Source organism: Pteropus medius, unplaced genomic scaffold (assembly GCF_902729225.1).
Source record: "Pteropus medius unplaced genomic scaffold, Ma_sr-lr_union100, whole genome shotgun sequence".
NCBI classification, from domain to species: Eukaryota; Metazoa; Chordata; class Mammalia; order Chiroptera; family Pteropodidae; genus Pteropus; species Pteropus medius.
The window spans coordinates 169658-187384 of record NW_024341755.1 but is presented as its reverse complement, the minus strand read 5'-3'; the positions used below and the strand labels follow the sequence as shown (position 1 = coordinate 187384).

Genomic DNA, 17727 nt, shown 5'->3' with positions numbered 1-17727 from the left:
CCTACTCCCTCCTCCCATTTCCTCCCCTCCTACTCTTTGCCTAGAGATAACAACACCATGTTAGAGGCTGAATTGTGTCACCTCCAAACTCTCATGTTCAAATCTTAACTCCAGTACCTCAGAACCTGACTGTATTTGGAGAGTCTTCACCGAGGTAATTAAGTTCAAATGAGGTCATTAGGGTGGGCCCTAATCCAATATGACTGGGTTCTTATAAGATTAGGACAAAGGCACAGAGGAAAAGACCATGTGAAGTTACAGGAAGGTGGTGGCCATCGACAAGCCAAGGGAAAGAGGCCTCAGAAGAAACCATCCCTGCTGACACTTGTATCTCAGATTCCTAGCCTCCAGAACCTATGAGAAAATAAATGTTTAAGCCACCCACCCTGTAGTACTTTAATGTGATTGCCTTAGCAGATTAATACACACCATGACCCTACTCCCCTGCTGACAACTTGGGGAAAAAAAAATTATTAAACCCCTCAAATCATCTATTTTGAGTTCCATTTAGTTGCTGCTGGGACCCTGACTGATTCAGTAGGATTATATAGGATTCTTCCATATTTGTTCTTACTGTATTTTCTAAAATTTTTGCAGTAACCATGTAATATTTCTTTTGCTAAAGAAGTAAAAAATTGTGGGAGGGGTGGGGGAATGGAGAAAACAGATGAAGGGGATTAAGTACAAAATGCCAGTTATAAAATAAGTCACAAGGATATAAATGTACAGCATAGGGAATATAGTCATTAATACTGTAATAACTGTACAGTGACAGATGGTCACTAAACATTGTGGTGATCACTTCGTAAAATACGTTTAATCACTGTGTTGTACACCTGAAACTAATATTGTATGTCGACTATAATTGAAAAATAAAAAATATAAAATTGTTATGAAAAAAACTTGGTTTGACTGGGAAACTTCCATAGAAGACAGATTCATAAGCATAGGCATCCAACACTATCCTATCCCTCTTCTCCAAAGATCCCCTACTTTAGGATTCCCGATGCTATGTCCAAGGGATTATAAAAACAGGGAACATAACATTAATACTGGAACTAGGGGAAACTGCTGTCCTTGGCCCCAAATCGACAAGTATTTCTGAGTGAAGTAATACTGAAGGGTGCACTCAGGCTTCCTCTGGTGGTAAAGAGCAAAGCGTTAAGTGTTAAGGGACTTCTACAGTGACCACTAACTATGCTCTCCCAGCTCAACCTATAGGGACAAGGAGCATTGGGAAACAAAACCCTCTTCCAAGCAGCACTGGAAAGTGATCCCACCTTGAGAAGCCACACTGAAAGAAAGGGCAGAGGAGGGGAATTGGCCTGACCAGATGCTCCTGGCTGCCACACCCAACAGAAAAAGGAATCCTTTGAGTAAGAGTCAGAGCTCTCCTTTGATACCACCTAGATCTTTCCTGAGCCTGCTGACTTGTAAGCCTCAGTAACATTAAAGACACACTGCAAATTACTTGCTTTGAAATTTAGAAACAAATTTTATTTAAGATCTGAAATACAATTCCTAAAATAGCAACTTCTCCAGAAAACCGTGGCTACACAATAATGCATTGCCTCTATCATGTTAGAACGTGCATTAGACTCAAATACAAAAACCATGAAACAAACCACCATCCTTCAACAATTTGAGCAAAGGTAGAATGCCTAAGGAACAACAGAGATGGACTTGCAGAGGATGGGCTGTTTTACTTCAAGCACGATAAACAAGAGCACAAATGCATGGGTTTTCGGGTATATACATTAAGTTGAACCTTTGGCACTAGGAATCAGGGCATTTTGTCACGTAGCATTAACACATAATTAGAAAATTGTGTAGTGTCAAAGGGATAGAACCACCAGCATTCAAGCAATGTTGTCAACTAGGCAATTAAATGTTCTACTGAATGTTTCTTCTTTGTCTAATTACTGCATACACTGGTAGCAACTTTGAAATGAGAAAAGGAGCTTGCGCTCCTTTTATTTTCTGCTTAAAACAAAACAGAAAACAAACTGAAACATAAGCCCTGTTATACATTAACAATTTTAAAGAACATCAATTATACAAGAAAAAGACTAAGAACAAAAAGTGTTTATAGATATCAGACATAACAGTGAGTGGTCAGTAGACCCTCACAGGGCTTTGCGGTGGTACTCAGCGGAAGCCACTTTGTAATCACTGGCAGTAAACAGAGATGCAGCATTCTTTGCCAGATATTTCAGGAAATCATGCAAGTAGCCCAACAATAATGCAAGGCTCTTCTCATCAAGGGGCGTATATGCCAACATTGCTCCGATTCTTACGAATAATCTCAGTAGGTGTGGCGCTCCATAAACCTGGGACATCGGTGCATCTGGGTGAGCCAAGAGAATTTCGGCATACTGGGGCCTCTCAAATTTGTAGAGCAGCTGAGTGCCCAACATCACGTTGAAGTATTCTTTTATTCCTGCCACGACTTCATTCACTGCATATTCCTTATTATCGACATTTCCTTGCGATTTCTTGCAATTTGCATACTCTTCCAGAACAGCATCAACATTTTTCTTAGCAGGGAGTTGAAACAGCTGCTTCTGCCTGGTAACTAAATCCCAGTCCTCAACAAGCCATGGTTTTAACTCTTCGGGAATCTTCACTTTAACTTCCATTCTATTCTTAAAAGCCTCCTCGCTTTCAACAGTGGGGTCAGCCCGGGCCCTTTTCTTCCGAGGTGGCTGAGGGGCTTCACTGGTACTGCCACCATCTCCGTTTCCAGGAGCTTTCTGTTTGTTCTTCCTTGTCTTCCTCACGGATCCTGAAGGGGGGTTCTCTGTGGAGCGACCCCCCCATCGGCCTGGAAGGGCCGGATCCAGATTCTTCTGCTGTGGACCAGAGGTCTTCTTTCCTGAGGAGGCTCCTCTCATCTTACTTCTCTGCATATTGCTTCTAGTTGGTTTTTTGAAATTGTCTTCTTCTGCAGATTGTTGTCCACGAGTTTGAGAACCCTGCTTTCTGGAACTCATTCAACCCTGTTTTTATTTCAACCACTGTAATACATAAAGTATTTACTTGGTTGTTTTCTATGGTGACCTTTAACACACCACACTTCATAAAGGCTCATCAAAGCACAAAACATGCTATTCTCTTGGAATCTGGATTTCAAATCCCATTTCAAGCCCATTTTAAGTCACCTACTATCTTCCCCTCTTTGACCCTCACTACCACCCACTACTCTCACCCCACCCAATCACTCATCAGACCTGCCCATAAATTAGTTTTTTGATAACACTCGAAAGACAGGAATATAATTTTGGAGAAAGAAGGAATTAAATGGGGAAGAAATGACAAAAGGCAGTGGAATTAAAATTCAAGACTTCTGAACAGGAAAAATGGCAAATTGAAAGAATTAAGAAAGATTAATTTAGGTGATGGGAAGCAAAATGAGTTGATGACAAACTCAATGGAAACTGAATATAGAACCTGGTAAATGAAGGAAAGGGAGGAGTTAAAAGTGGCTCTGCAAGTTTAAGCCTGGGTAATTACTGAATTAATAAGGGCACTGGTTTTTGATGGTTAGTTTGGAATCGGCAATGAAATCATAGGAAATAGGCATTTCACACATTCATCATACACTAATGTGTATCTGCTTCGGAACAGGTACTATGCTAGGTGCTAGGGAGTCAAACATCTAAAGTGACAATTATAAAACGGTAACGTTAGTGGGGGATTGTAAACTGGTACAGCCACTATGGAAAACAGTATGCAGATTCTTCAAAAAATTAAAAATAGAACTACCATATGACCCGGCAATTTCACTTCTGAGTATTTATCGGAAGAAATTGAAAACGCTAATTTGAAAAGACATAGGCACCCTTATTTTCACTGCACCCTTACTTACAATAACCAAGATATGGAAGCAACCTAGGCGTCCATAGAAAGAAGAATGGATAAAGAGGATGTGGTATGTATATACAATGGAATAGTTGCTAATCATAAAAAAAATTGAAAATTTTACCATTTGTGACAACACAGATGAATCTGGAGGTTATTATGCTAAAAAGTCAGAGAAAGACAAATACCATTTTATTCCACTTATATGTGGAATCTAGAAAACAAAATAAAATAAAACAAAAACAAACTCATAGATACAGAGAACGGATGGCTGCCAGATGGGAGGGGGTGGGGGGATGAGTGAAAAAGATGAGGTAGATTAAGAAGTACAAACTGCCAGTTATAAAATTTGTCACAGGGATGTAAAATGCAGCATAGGGAATACAGTCGATAATAATGTAATAACTGTATGGTGCCAGATGGGTACTAGACTTATTGTGGTGATCACACTGTAAGGTATATAAATGTCTAATTTCTACAATTAAAAATAAACAAAGCAAGGTTTGTACAACAGTTATAGGCACAGAATACTTTGAGAGCAAACAAGAAATGATACATGACACCACTTTCAGCAATAGTTTGTTGGAGGTGATAAACTGGTGAGGGAGAAGGTATTGATAACTTCAGGGTCTGAGAATGGGTGATTAGGTCATTAGTATTATCACCAAATGAGACTGCATCAAGAGGAGGAGGAGATGGATTAGAGAGGAAAGAAGTTCAGTACTGGATCTATTAAGTGTGAGGTGTGCAGTTGAACATGTGACTTTAAAGCTCAGGTGAGAGCTCAGAGCCAAAAATGGAGATCTGAGAGTAATCATACAGCTGGAAGAGGAAACTAAGAGTCGATGAAATCATTCATGGAGAATAGAGGAAGAAAAACTGAATCAAGTATGGGATTCTTGGAAAACCTAGGAAAGAAGGGGTGAGCAGAGAGACCACAAATAAATGAAAATGGTCAGAGCAGCCATAGGGGAATTAGAAGAATGTTATTTTGGAAGCCAAAGAAGTTGAGAGTTTCAAGGAAAGAAAGGAATAATCTACAGTGTAAAATACAGCAGAGAAAGCTGGTAAAATAAGATGAAAAAATCATTGTTCTGATTCTTACGGTGTGACAGATACAACCATGCCTTTGACTTACACAATCCTCTTCTTTCTTGCTCTTCCAAGAACTCCTAGTGTTTTCCCAGATGGAATCCTACAGAACTTCTAGGATGGTCTGGATGGCTGAGGTGGGAGACACAACCTAGAAAGGAAAAGTAGGTATCTGCAATGAAGATGAACTTTTGTGAAATATAAGGAAAAAAAAAAACTAATTTATAGACATGCAACTTATAATTGTGGCATCAGAGAAAAAATGAGTTCTGCTGTCAGACATACTTCTACTTCAATTAGGCTATGCCATTTATGAGTTGTGAAGCCTTGGGCAAGATATGTGAGCTCTAACCTTTCCCTCATCTATGGAATGTGGTAAATTACCCGTTGCCCTCCTTTACAGGTTCTTAAGATATGTGGTTGAACAGCTAGCATAGTGCCTTGCAGGTATACCTGCACATGTGAACATGCACGCGAAGATGTTCATTTCAGTGGTGTTTTTAATACTGAAGAAATGGGAACACCTAAATATTCTTCAATAGGGAAATGGTAATATAAATTATTATGTATGTACACTATGAAGGCACATTTACATGAATTTGGCAGAGATTCACGTACTGACATATAAAGATTGATCATGTACTAGGTAAACAGGCAGGTTACATAATATGTACAATAGGATCTCAAAGAGATAGCACAGGGAGAGAAATAAGCATCAGTCTCAGCTCTTATGAACAGTATGATCCAATTTGTTTTAAACCACAATGTGTATAAATGTACAGGAAAGTTATCTAGATGGATAAATATCAGGCTGTTAAAATCAGAGTAACCTCTGGGAAAGAACCAGGAATAGCAGACCACCCTTAAAGCAGGTTTTTCCAGTAACTACAACTTTCACCCACAGAATATACCCTCCCTATCTGTTAAAATGTGGGCAGGAGTCAGGGAAGTCCTGACAGGGGAATAAGAGGTAAGCAATGCTAAAAAACTACAGCCCTGAATGAGGGAAGCCAGTTATTAGGAAAAGAGGCCTGGGTGCTAGCACTTTCACTAAGCAAATAATACCCTCTACTTGAAAGGACAAAAAGCTCTGAGCAGAAATTAAAGAGTAACAGTGGCCCTCAGTGAGCATTAAAACCTGTGAATACAGACACTGAACCTGTGAGAATCTGAAGCCTTCTGAGAGGGATATACAGACATATCCTGTGAAGGATAAGTAGCCAGTGTGTCAGGACAGTATATTGAAAGCTATCACACTTACAAAATGTTTCTTAAACCACCTTGGGGATAATACAGTACAGTTTCCACAAAACAAGGGGATAGTTAATATTCAAACTAAAGAAAGCAAGATGGTCAAGTGTCAACCAGACTTATAGAAAATGCATAGTAGAGCCAGGCTGGACAGCAAGTCCTTGGGAAGCCACATTGGTCATCAGCAATTCCTTTAGTGAGAAGGAACCTGAGAATGATAGCGGAGCCTACTGTACATCTTTGGCATCAACTGTGTGTACATGCATAAAATTACAAAAAGGAATTTTACCTGGCTCTCATTAAACGGGGTTTATCATTCTCGATAAATATTTCTATCATCTATACAAAGCCCCAAGCTGAATGAAATATGACATTGAACAGGAAAATACCTGCACCATTAGTCGAGGTTTGTACCAAGTGAATACAGCCAGGAAAGCAGCCTTTCTAAAGAATTCTCAGTAGCTGGGTATCCTACACATCAAGCAGCTATTACCTGGGAGTCAAAAACCAGATATCAAAAGGGAATACCCACCCTTTTCATGCCTGGTTCCTACATGAAAATATACGTTTTTGGATCGCTTTACTCAGGTCACTGCACTCCACAGCTCCCTTTCCAGCTTACATTGTTCCATGGACAGGTGACAGATGTGCTGTGCCCCTTCATTAAAATGGCTGGCACTATATAGTGCTTTATTTTGAGCTGTTTTAAACTGAATCTCTCAGTTTCTACTCTTTCAGGCTTTACTAACATTGTTTACTGGCTTAGCATAACCTACTTTTGGCTCCAATCATGCTTCCTCTCTTTGTCTCCCTCATCTACATACCACGAAAGCCCCATTTCCTCTTTAAATCTCCACTAACTACTCTAGTCCTTGTTTCTCTCCCTTCTCCAATACCACACGAAGCTGTTAGTACTCCAGAGCTTAGTATTTAAATATTTCATGTGTCAGTTTTACTTATGGAGTAATATCATTAATTTCTATTTGCCATAGGTATTGTGTCATACATATCTTGCACTTTTTGCAGCAACACATATCCCCAGTGGGTGTACAACAGTGAATCAAAATGAGGTGATTCAAGTAATGGAGGAAATGGAGGTACAATTTAGGGACAAGTCATCAAATTTTTCCACTTGTTCCCCACAGGTCAGTTCTAGGGTATGCCAGATGCTGCAAAAACACATTTGTATGTTTGCCTTAGTTTCCTAATTTCTGTACAATTTAAAGAGGTGAGCTCATACTGGATATAAAACCAGACCTTCCCTATTAAAATTTGCTATTACAAGTTATTTCCCCATCTTAGTCAAGCTCTAACATGCATACATCATGATAGCTGTATATTCCATCAAATGGGCATATCTTCAATTTACTAAACCAACACCATTTATCCTATAGGTAAAACATTTTTGCCTTCATTTTATATTACTCAGATTTCCAGATGTAGATTTAGTTGAGTCGAGGCATAATTATGCTGCCAAATTACTTTCCCACAAAGTTGTACCAATGTCCTCCCTTGAAATGTGTGTAAAAATGTCTATCCCACCTCATACTCTGGTCAGCACTGGCTATTTGGCTATCCTTTTAAATCTGTGAATTTGGTAAATGGGTTCAGTTTTTGCTCGCATTTCATATTAGTTCCTAAGTGATTTCAACATTTATAGCTCTTCATACATCAAGAATTGTCATTTTGGGGGCAAATACTTCCCATTTTCTTTTAGTGTCTGATGTTAAGATTTTTAACTTTTATATGAAATGTCTTTCACTGTTCAGTTTAAAAATTAAGACTTTTTATGGCTTTAATTCCTTAACCCACCTAGAACTTTTTATAAGTTATGAACTGAAAATCCGTATTTTCCCCCAATTTTTATGGCACCATTTATCGATCTTTCCTTTACGTACCTATATAAATACCAAAACATGAAGATGCAGGCATTCTCCCCTTAACACCTCAAACCCAGAATGAGTGTGTATGCTTTCAAATCTTTTCATAATACACCTCTGAAACTAAATGTGCATTATACATATGTGAATATTTATCATGCATTTCCCTGGTCTTGACAAAGGTGAGATATATATTACTCTGTACCTTTTCCCACTTTATCAGAGGCCTCCTGTGCACACATACCAAGCTCATGCTTTAAATATCCACATCATTCTATAATCTGCATGCACCATTTTACCAGTCCCATATTAGTGAATATCCAGGTTGTTTCCAATACTTCCATGATTACAGAAACTCTGTACTAGACATCAGTGTACAGATATACTAGAGTATTAGTATTTCAGAAGGATAGATTCTCAGAAGGTACAACTCTTCAAAGGACATGCTAATTTATAACTTTGACGATAAAGGCAAATTTAAGTTCTAAAGAACCACTTTAATTTGTATTCCCAGCAAAAACAAAAGTTCATTCACCCACACTGATTAAACTTGAAAAAAATTTTTGGCCAATCTAATATGTAATATTTTATTTGAATTTGTGATGTTGAGCACTTTTTACACATTCATTTGTATCTTTTTTTACGTGAATAGTTTTGTCCTCTTTTCTACTAGGTTGTTTGCTTCTTTTATTGATTCCTAATAGTACTAACTTTTTTTGTTATGTTGGAAATATTTCTTCCAAACTGTCATTAATGTGTCAACCTTTTCCTTTGTGAACTTTGGCATTTATGTCATGCCTAGGAAAAATGCTCCCAAACAATTGTCTAAAAATAATTTCTTGGTATTTTTAGTGTCTCCCAAATATGTAACTAATTTTTCCTAATATTAATGAAAGAATCCATCCTTTATCCAATTATTTGGTATATAGGTGTTTTAAGGAACCCTTTTCCCAATTATCTTTTATTATTTTTAAGGGCACCACTTTCTAGGTCATTTGTTCTGTCACAGTGATTGTTTGTTCTCACACCAGTATCACGTTGGTTTAATTATCAGAGTTTAAAGTGATAAATGTTGCATTAGAGAAGCACTTGTAAATGGGTTCCAAGGATGTTTGATGCAGTATTATGAAGTAACAAAACACTAGAGTCAACCTCTAGTGCTATCGATAGTGACCTGGCAAAACAGAATGTGGTTTATCCATAATATGGAGTATAATGCTAATTAAAGAAATGTCACTGTGAAATAGAACTCTACAAATGGACAAGTTGCAGAAGAGTACAGAGTGTGATACCACATTTATGTAAAAGAAAACACAAAACATTGTTTTATCCATCCATATACATTTTAAAACAGATATATAATTTAGATCTAGAAGGAAATAGAATTGATGATAATGGTTAACTCTGAGGAGAGTAAGATAATTGGGGTGGTGAGAAAAAGAAAACAGCCTACTCTGTAATATTTAAATTGTTTTAAGAGACTGTATTCACATATTGTGACTAAAAATTTATATTAAACTACACATTTAAAATCTACAAACATTTTCTGATCTATGCTTATCTGTGGATCTCACATATAGCTGGACTTTTCAGTTAATTATCATAGTGTACAATACACTTTGCAGGCATACCATTCAGGTTGGCTTTTCTTCTAAAGTCCCACCCAACCTCAAAGGCCCAGGTCAAGGTCCTTTTTCTCCTTGACGCTTTCTCCATTTCAGGCTACCCTGGCTCTTGCCTTCTCGGCACTCCTATTGGCTTAACAGTCTACCTCCTTCCCTTTAGCCCTTAATCATTCTCCAAATGGCCTCCTGTAAAGGGGTCCTGTGCCTACCAATCTATTGAATCTTTTCCACCAGGTAGTGCCTTCCTCTGCAACTTAGCTTTCAGAAGGGGAAAAAAATAAGAAGGTAAATATAGTGACTCCATGGGAAAATGAAAATGTAGAGAGACTGAAAACGTTCCTTTATCTCATGCAAGTGATGGGCCATTCAAGAATGCAACTCCAAATGCTAACATTTTTGTGTATAGGTATGTCACAAATAAGTGTGAACATCTACAGTTTGTTGGAATAAACCTTTAAGTGCACCTATAACGTGTCAGTCACATTTCTATCAATTCTTTCTTCTAGATTTTGGAACACTTCACTTTTTTGTAACGTATTTTTTTGACTCTGAGACAAAGGAGAGATAACACAAAAGCTGTTAGAGTGAATATGGTTATGATTTGCTAGTTAAAATTACAGTTCCTAGAAATTCCCTTATAAATATGTTCAATATAGTTGATATCTTTCTAGAGTGTTAGGATAAGTCAGAAGTCATAATTTCAGAAGTCAGTTCTAGTGGTAACTGCTGTTTCTGGAAAATCAGGAAATGAACCAACAGTATTAATTTTTTTCTCACAATTCCAAAGAGGTATCCACTGCTTCTAGAAGTGTTTACATGTAAAACAGGATGTGCCAGAAGGACTAATAGAGCTATAATTATCATTAAAGCAAACACACGTGCCAAGCGGGGTCCCAATACTTTATATGTAATCCTCTCAACAATCCTATATAGTAGAAACTATTATCTTTTACTTTTGAGGAAATGTGGGGACAAAGTAAGTATTTTGCCTAGGATCACAGAGTTAAATGGCAGAGCCAGGATTTAATTTCAGAAAGTCAGTATTTGTTCTTAACCTCTAAATTATGCTGTATGTGGGATGCCACGAAATATGAACAATATGTGGGTACGAAACTATCAGGGATCAACTGTAGTATCTTTTATCAAGATTACACAGCCCTCTGTGTTTAGGCACTTTATATACTGGAAGCACCAACGGACTCAGCTCCATCCTTCCCTTCTTAGAATTTAGATTACTTTCCCAGATAAACACTTATTATTCTTTAAAATATTCCTGGACAGTTAAGGTTATGTGAAATTATCTTGTTTGAGTACTGAAGCCGGGAGAAGGGAGGCACTTACCCAAGATTCTGTAATCAGGATCAGATCTTCTGATCCTTACTATACAGCAAACTTAGCTTTTCTGATAATGGCCTAGAAGGTCAAACAAGGGAACAGGAAAGGGCATAAAATAAAAAAGATATGAGATGCTGGTTTTCTTCCTCATCAATCAATGCATTTTATCACACACAAAGGACACCAAGGCTGATAAATAATGTACAAGTGTTTCTTTTTCCTTCTTGTGGTTACATTTTCAAATTTACTTTATTGTACATTTACCCTGATTTCTGATGAAGTAATTTGTTTTTGCTTTTTACTTTTTATTAAGGAAAATTTCAAATGGATAAAAACGTAGAGGGAATATGATAAACTCATACGAATCTATCACCCAGCTTTAACAATTACCAACTGAAGGCCATCTTGTTTCATCCATAACCCCACCCACTGCTCCCCCCAACTCCGTTTTAAAGCTCACCAAATAGATGACTTTCTGTATTTTATTATGGAAAATTTCAAACAGACACCGAAGGAGACAGAATAATAAAAGGAACTCTAAATGCCCATCACCCAGCTTAAACGATTATTAATTTAGAACCAATTTTGTTTTGTAAATACCCCTCTGCACCTCCCCCTACTGAGATTTTAAAACTAATCCTAGTCATCAACGTATTTTGAAGTCAATCCCAGATATTTTATTTAATCCGTATTTTTGTATATCTGTAAGATAGACAATTTGAAAACATAACCACAATACCACTATGACGACTAAAAATATAATCACTTCTTTAAAAATGCATCAAATATAAAATGTCTTCAAATTTTCCCGACACGTCTTAGGTGTTTTTTTTTGTTGTTGTTGGTTTTTACAGTTGGTTTGTCTTAACCAGGATCCCAACAAGGCCTACTCATCGCATGGTTCATCTCCAGAAAATATATAGATTTCTCCATCTTCCCCCTGCCCCCCGCTTTAAACTTTTCAACATGGAAAATTCCAATCCCCGCTATTTTGAGTTAATTCTCAAACAGCATATCATTTCATCAGTACAGATTGCTACGTCTCTCTCATATCTAATTTCTTCTAGAGGATAAGTTGATGGGCAGGAAAAGCACTACAATGAATTTACATAATTTGTTTTTTATCATTGTGTTACGCGGGTTTTTCTCTCCTCAATACTCTCTCGGAGCCAGGATTCCTATTAAGTGCCTTATACGGACAAATATACGGTACACGCCTCGGAGGTACACGTCTGAGGTAGGTACTATTATTATCACCCTTTTACAAACATGGAAACCGAGACACAGAAAGGAGCCAGCCCGAGCTGGGCGTTGGCGAATAGGAATCCGAATCCAGTTCTGCCCGATTGTGAAGCCATTAGTTAATCCTGTTTATATACGCGACGAGAAAAGAAAATCATCAACCCTTTCTCCCCACCCCCACCCCGAAACCTGAAACGAGAATCCAGTTCTTTCCAGCAGCCGACGTGTGCTCACTGCCGTCCCTCCAACCGCCATAGTAAAGCCAGGTTTCTCCGGCAACTGATATCCATAGGCAGACACGTCACGCTGGAGGCGGGCTTATGCCCCTCAGCCAATCACAGTCGTCTTGTCTAAGTTTTAGAATGTTCCATGACCAAATGATTGGACGAGGCCCATCACGTCAGCAATGACACTTCGCCGCAGTAAAGGGGGGTGCTAGCAACCTGCTTCTTCATGGTTAAGGCTTGAAGTAAGCCAATCACCTCCCTCCTTTAGTGCAGTCTCTGGCCAATGACGTTCGCCCTCTTAGGTTCTTAGCCCGCCTCCAGGAGAGCGACAGTCGTTGGGTCAGGCAAGGAATTGTAGCCCTGCCAGGATTCCCGACCAGTTCCTTTTTCTGGGAGGCATTGGGTTCCCCCCCTCACGACACACTGGGAAAAAGGGAAGTGTCTGCGTGGCAGAGCTTGAGGATGGGCAAAAATAGTGATCTAAGATTCCCACAGTGGGAAGCTGAGGGAGGTCAAATCTAGACCCACACCCCGAGCCACTTTCCCGCGCAAGCTCGAAAAAAAGCAGAGTGGGGATTTTGACGTATGCGAATGGGGATGCTGGGTGCTGCGGGCACATGGTGGGGGTGCTAGTGTGGATGTGCGCGGGCGAGCTCGTATGGCCTTGGGGTTTGGGTGTGTGCGCGCGCGCCAGCCCTCGTGGCGCTGGAGGCGGTGGGTGTGCGCAGGCGTGTATCCCTAGCGTTGGGGTCGGTGCGTGTCCCGGAGCGAGGACGTGCGTGCGTGCGCGTGCGTGTATTCGCGTGTGCGCGCTCTATACGGAGCATTCTCTCGTTTTATGTTTGAAAATTGTTCTAATGAAAAGAAAAATAATTAAGCCAAGACAACCACAGGAATACAAGGCCTTTGCTAGAAATATTTCGGTCTCCCCCTATCAATTTAATTTTAGACCCTAAAAATAAACTTCCCACGTTCTCCATACCACATTCCTGTCGTAAACTATAGCCTTCCGACGGTTAAGAGCCAAACCCTCGCATTACCATACTAGCAATTACAAGGAGCAGCTTCTTTCCTGTCCTCTAGTATCTTTCTCCTCCTTATTCCCTGTTCCCTCCCTCACCCCTCCAAAGTTACGTGCAATTCTCCTGGCACAAACAAAATTTTCTGCTGAGAATATGTACGATAGCCTTCCTCTTCACTACGGACTCCGAATTCTTGTGATGGCTGAGGCTCTCTTACCCTTTTTGTCCTGATCTCCAAGCACAGTGTCCTGATCTTCAGGCAGGTACGCACTCAGTTAATTTTCCAGAAAGTTCTCTGAGGTTTATACCTCTTTGAGTCTGCCACCAGGTGCCGCCAAATCCCAGCAAAGGATTGGCTGTTTGGTCCCTGGAATGATGGGATTTTTGTTCCCCGCCCTTCCTGATTTGCTGAACTCTCCAATCTATTGGGATCACGCATATCTTTCATTGCTAGGGAAAATCAAATTAACTTCTATAAACAGCTCTAACAGGCGAGGTTCTGGCTTACCTAGAATCTAAATTTTTTTCATTTCCTCCTTAAAAAAAAAAAATCTCTCCATCCCCTTCCTTGCTTTTGGGGGGTGGGGGCAGGGTGAGGAGGTGTCAGATGATGAACAGCCCCAGGCACCAATGCTGATTAAGATCCTAACCCTTTCTGTGCACCTTTTCAAATGCTCAGAAAAAAGGCGGAAAATACAGATGGCTGTTTAGTCAGTAAAGACCATAAGAACTTGGACCCTGGTACTGGAAACTGATCTTTTTCTTTCAAAATTTTTATTAGATATGTACATTTGCATCCTATTTTCTGTAGTGGTACTACTAAAGCTTTATTATGTCTTTGGAATCAGAGACCTAATTTTTAATCCCGTTGTACCGTCTACTAGTTCTGAGACCCTGGACAAACAATTTATGTTCTCTGATCTTTAGTTTTTTTGCATACTTTCTATATTTTAGATGCTGTTTCATATCCTTCACGTGGATATTTTTTTCTTCCTCACAAAATCTTTATCAGATGAGTACGAATACATCAAAATCAAACAACAAAAGTTAAACCCCTTTCAGTTATCAATCATATACGCCTGTGCTGTACACACACACAACACACACACACCAACAAACCCACCCATCCACCAGGAAGGAGGTGGGATTTAGAGCAGTGTTTCTCAAAGTGTGTTTCCCAGATACCTCAGTAGCATCGTCATCACCTTTTGGTAAGTTGTCCGATTCAGATTCTCAGGCCCCACCTCAAACCTTATGAATCAGAAATTCTGGGGGTAGGGTTTGGCTATTCGTGTTATAACAAACTTCTGATTCCAATGCACGCTGAAGTTAGAACCAATGCAATGCTTATTTTTGTATGCTCCGCTAGAGGGTGCTACAGAATGTAAAGCAAAATAAAAAAATGATAGGTTTTGAGACACCCTGCATATTATCAGTCCCGTTACACAGATTAAAAACTAATGTGTAGAAGTGTCAAATTATTTTCTCAGTGCATACAAGTACGGGAGGGAACCAGGCTATGAATTTTACCAGCTTCTTGAGCCCTTGACAGTACTCTTGTTCAGCCATAATAACTTATCTTTCTGGGCCTCAAAATACATTACAGATACCTTCTTCCCTACTTTAGCTAATGTTGACTAACGTCAAGAAGAGAGCAGGAAAGCAAACTAAATAAATGAAATATTTTGATGATTTAATAACCTCCCTCATCTCTGTTCCATAATATATCACATAAAACCTTTTAAGTCTTTTTTTTTCCTTGCTTTTATATTTCCCCAATGCTCTCTCTACCCTGAAGTTGTCTTTTTTAGTTTATGTCTGAACTTTTTCTGTGTGTGTGGGAAATCGGGGTGGTGAGGAAACACAGTTATTGAAAGTCTTTTAGGGGCCACACTCTATATGGCTGTATATCCATTAATTCCAACAATAAGCTTGTAAATTAGGTGACAATTATCATTATTTTATAGATGATGAAAGTGAGTCCTAGAGTCTATAATTATTTTTCTTTGGTCATATAACTTGTAAGTAGTGGAGCCTCAGTAATTCCTGGTATATCTGACATTCCTGGTATACCTGCTCAACTTTCTATTGCTTGGTTGTGAATCTGGTTTAGTCGTTTACTATTTATGTGACTTTCAACAAATTCTTAAGCTTTCCTGAGCCCTAGTTTCACCTTATATTAAATGAGAATAATTATTCCTGCCTCATAATCTTAGAGCTGCAGTATCCAGTATGGTAGCCACTAGACATGTCAGTACTTAAATTTGAATTAATTAAAATTAATTAAAATGAAAAACTCAGTTCCTCAGTCACACTAATCACATTTCAAAGGCTCAGTAGTTACTTATGGCTAGTATCAGTGCTGGCAGGGCCTAGGGCAGGCTTCCCCAAGATAGCTCACAATATCGATTATTTTGAATTAAAGCACTCAGAGCAGGAGTTGCTCTCTGACTCTCCTCTGTCTCTGTCAAAGCAGGAAATAAATCTCTATGTGATAGGTGCCATCCCTTCTCCCGAGGGCTAAAAGATAGCCTTATCACAAAAATTATAAAATCCAGAGTCAAAAAAGCCTGTATAAACAAACCTTGTAAAGCCTTTACTAATTTACTACCTAAGCCTGAACCTTGCTTAGATTCCTTTCTAATGGACACTAACTTTCTTTATCCTGTCAATTGCTCACAAATTGATTGTTTCTTTGTCTAAAAAATTATAAAAATTACCTAATTTGATCATTTCTTTTAAAATTAACTTTATTGGGCTGACATTGGTTAATAAAATTATATAGGTTTCAAGTGTACAATTCTATAAAACATCATCCATATATTGCATTGTGTGTTCACTACCCAGAGTTAAGTATCCTTCCATCACCGTATATTTGACCCCCTTTTGAGTCCCTTTTATCATCTGAGCATCATATTATGATTCTCCCATGGGCACATATTAATTTTTTTCTCCTATTAATCTTGCCTTGTGTCAATTTTATTATTTTATTATTGGTCCAGCTGTAAGAAGTAAAGAAGGGTGGAAGTAGGAAATTTCCCTTCTCCCTGATGGTACCATATTAGATAACAATAGATACAGAATATTTTCACCATCACAGAAAGTTCTATGGGACAGTGCTGGTTTAGAATATATAAGGTATGTAAAAGGGTCTAGCATAGTGCATATACATGGCATGTGCCCAAGAAAAGTGATTTCCTGCTCTTTCCTTTCAGCTTTCGAACTAGGCTTGTTCTCTCATTTTATTGATGGGGTCAGGAGAGGGGAGTAACTTACTCAATGTACTGTAACAGGGGATGCGTCTGGCATTGGGATCCACATCTCCTGACTCTCCCGTTTTCTGTCTAGTAGACTCATCCTTATGCTCTACTCTGAGTCAAGTCTTAAGGCTGAGGGTGTGAATAATGTGAATTAACTTTGGAATCAGGGTAGTAGCAAAAAGAGACATAAGAACTGAATGCCTTCTATGTGCCAGGCAGCATTGTGCTCAGCTCTTTACATATGTTACCTTAGTGAAGCCCAGAGAAGTTAAATACTCCAAGTTGCTAGCTAGTAAATCTCAGAATAAAGATTCTGACTTCTCTCTAACTCCAAAGCCCATTTCCCCCCATTATGCCATGCCAACCTCTCAAATGTGAATACTCACCTGTCTCTTCCACTTACTTGTAGGATAAAGCTTCAGCAGATTCCTGACTTTTAGTGAGTCCTCAGCAAATCGGAGTTACTCTTCTTCCTTTGGAATTTACAGCTGAGCCACTGTCTTCACAATCTGTTTCAACTGGAAGGGAAAGGTAGCTTAAATCAATGTTTTGGCTTCAAGGCCCATGGCCAGACAGAGAATATTTGTGGCCCCAGCCTTCACAGAACACTCAGAGGCTCCAAGATCTCTATGTTAATTTTCAAGGCCACCATTTGCTCATAAGTGCCTTTGTGCTGATTAGAAACATATGCTACCTGAGGGGCAGACAACTTGCAATGAAGTGTCCACTCCAGTGGAACAATGAGAAAAACATTCTTCTTTCTCAGGGACATTGGATCTTCACCAGGGCAGTTGAAGAACAAATTTTAGCCTCTATTTGTCTCTTTTTAGTTGGATAACCTTGTACAGGGTACAAAACGCCCTGCCCAACAGTATCTTCTGGTCTTGCTTATCTTGCCTTGTGGCTAAGAGAACCTCCCTAGGTCTGGAAAG

At 39.1% G+C, this 17727-nt stretch overlaps 1 protein-coding gene and 1 long non-coding RNA gene across 8 annotated transcripts in view; one reads left to right on the top strand and one right to left on the bottom strand.

Annotated features, from left to right (window-relative positions):
- Positions 1-1471: 1471 nt before the first annotated feature.
- MORF4L2 (mortality factor 4 like 2) lies at positions 1472-13881 on the bottom strand. 6 transcript variants are annotated; one of them, XM_039852340.1, is made up of 5 exons: positions 12476-12631; positions 11051-11122; positions 6594-6697; positions 5000-5104; positions 1472-3017 (listed from the first exon to the last, which is right to left on the bottom strand). In XM_039852340.1, the coding sequence occupies exon 5, from the start codon at positions 2991-2993 to the stop codon at positions 2127-2129; it is 867 nt and encodes a 288-aa protein (XP_039708274.1). In that variant the 5' UTR covers positions 2994-3017; positions 5000-5104; positions 6594-6697; positions 11051-11122; positions 12476-12631; the 3' UTR covers positions 1472-2126. The 6 variants fall into 6 exon arrangements, with proteins under 6 accessions (XP_039708274.1, XP_039708275.1, XP_039708259.1 ...); XM_039852341.1 differs by lacking the exons at positions 6594-6697; positions 12476-12631 and adding an exon at positions 13753-13881 and having other exon boundaries at positions 5000-5125; XM_039852325.1 differs by lacking the exons at positions 6594-6697; positions 12476-12631 and adding an exon at positions 13753-13881.
- LOC120594371 (uncharacterized) overlaps positions 13061-17727 on the top strand; it is a 42023-nt gene continuing 37356 nt past the window's right edge. For both annotated transcript variants that reach the window (XR_005650555.1, XR_005650557.1), the window contains exon 1: positions 13061-13096. This is a non-coding gene — a long non-coding RNA (uncharacterized LOC120594371). The remainder of the gene's footprint in view (positions 13097-17727) is intronic.

Bases quoted from the DNA above. Each gene is read 5' to 3' on its own strand.
- MORF4L2 (XM_039852341.1), bottom strand. From the start codon at position 2,993: ATGAGTTCCAGAAAGCAGGGTTCTCAAACTCGTGGACAACAATCTGCA.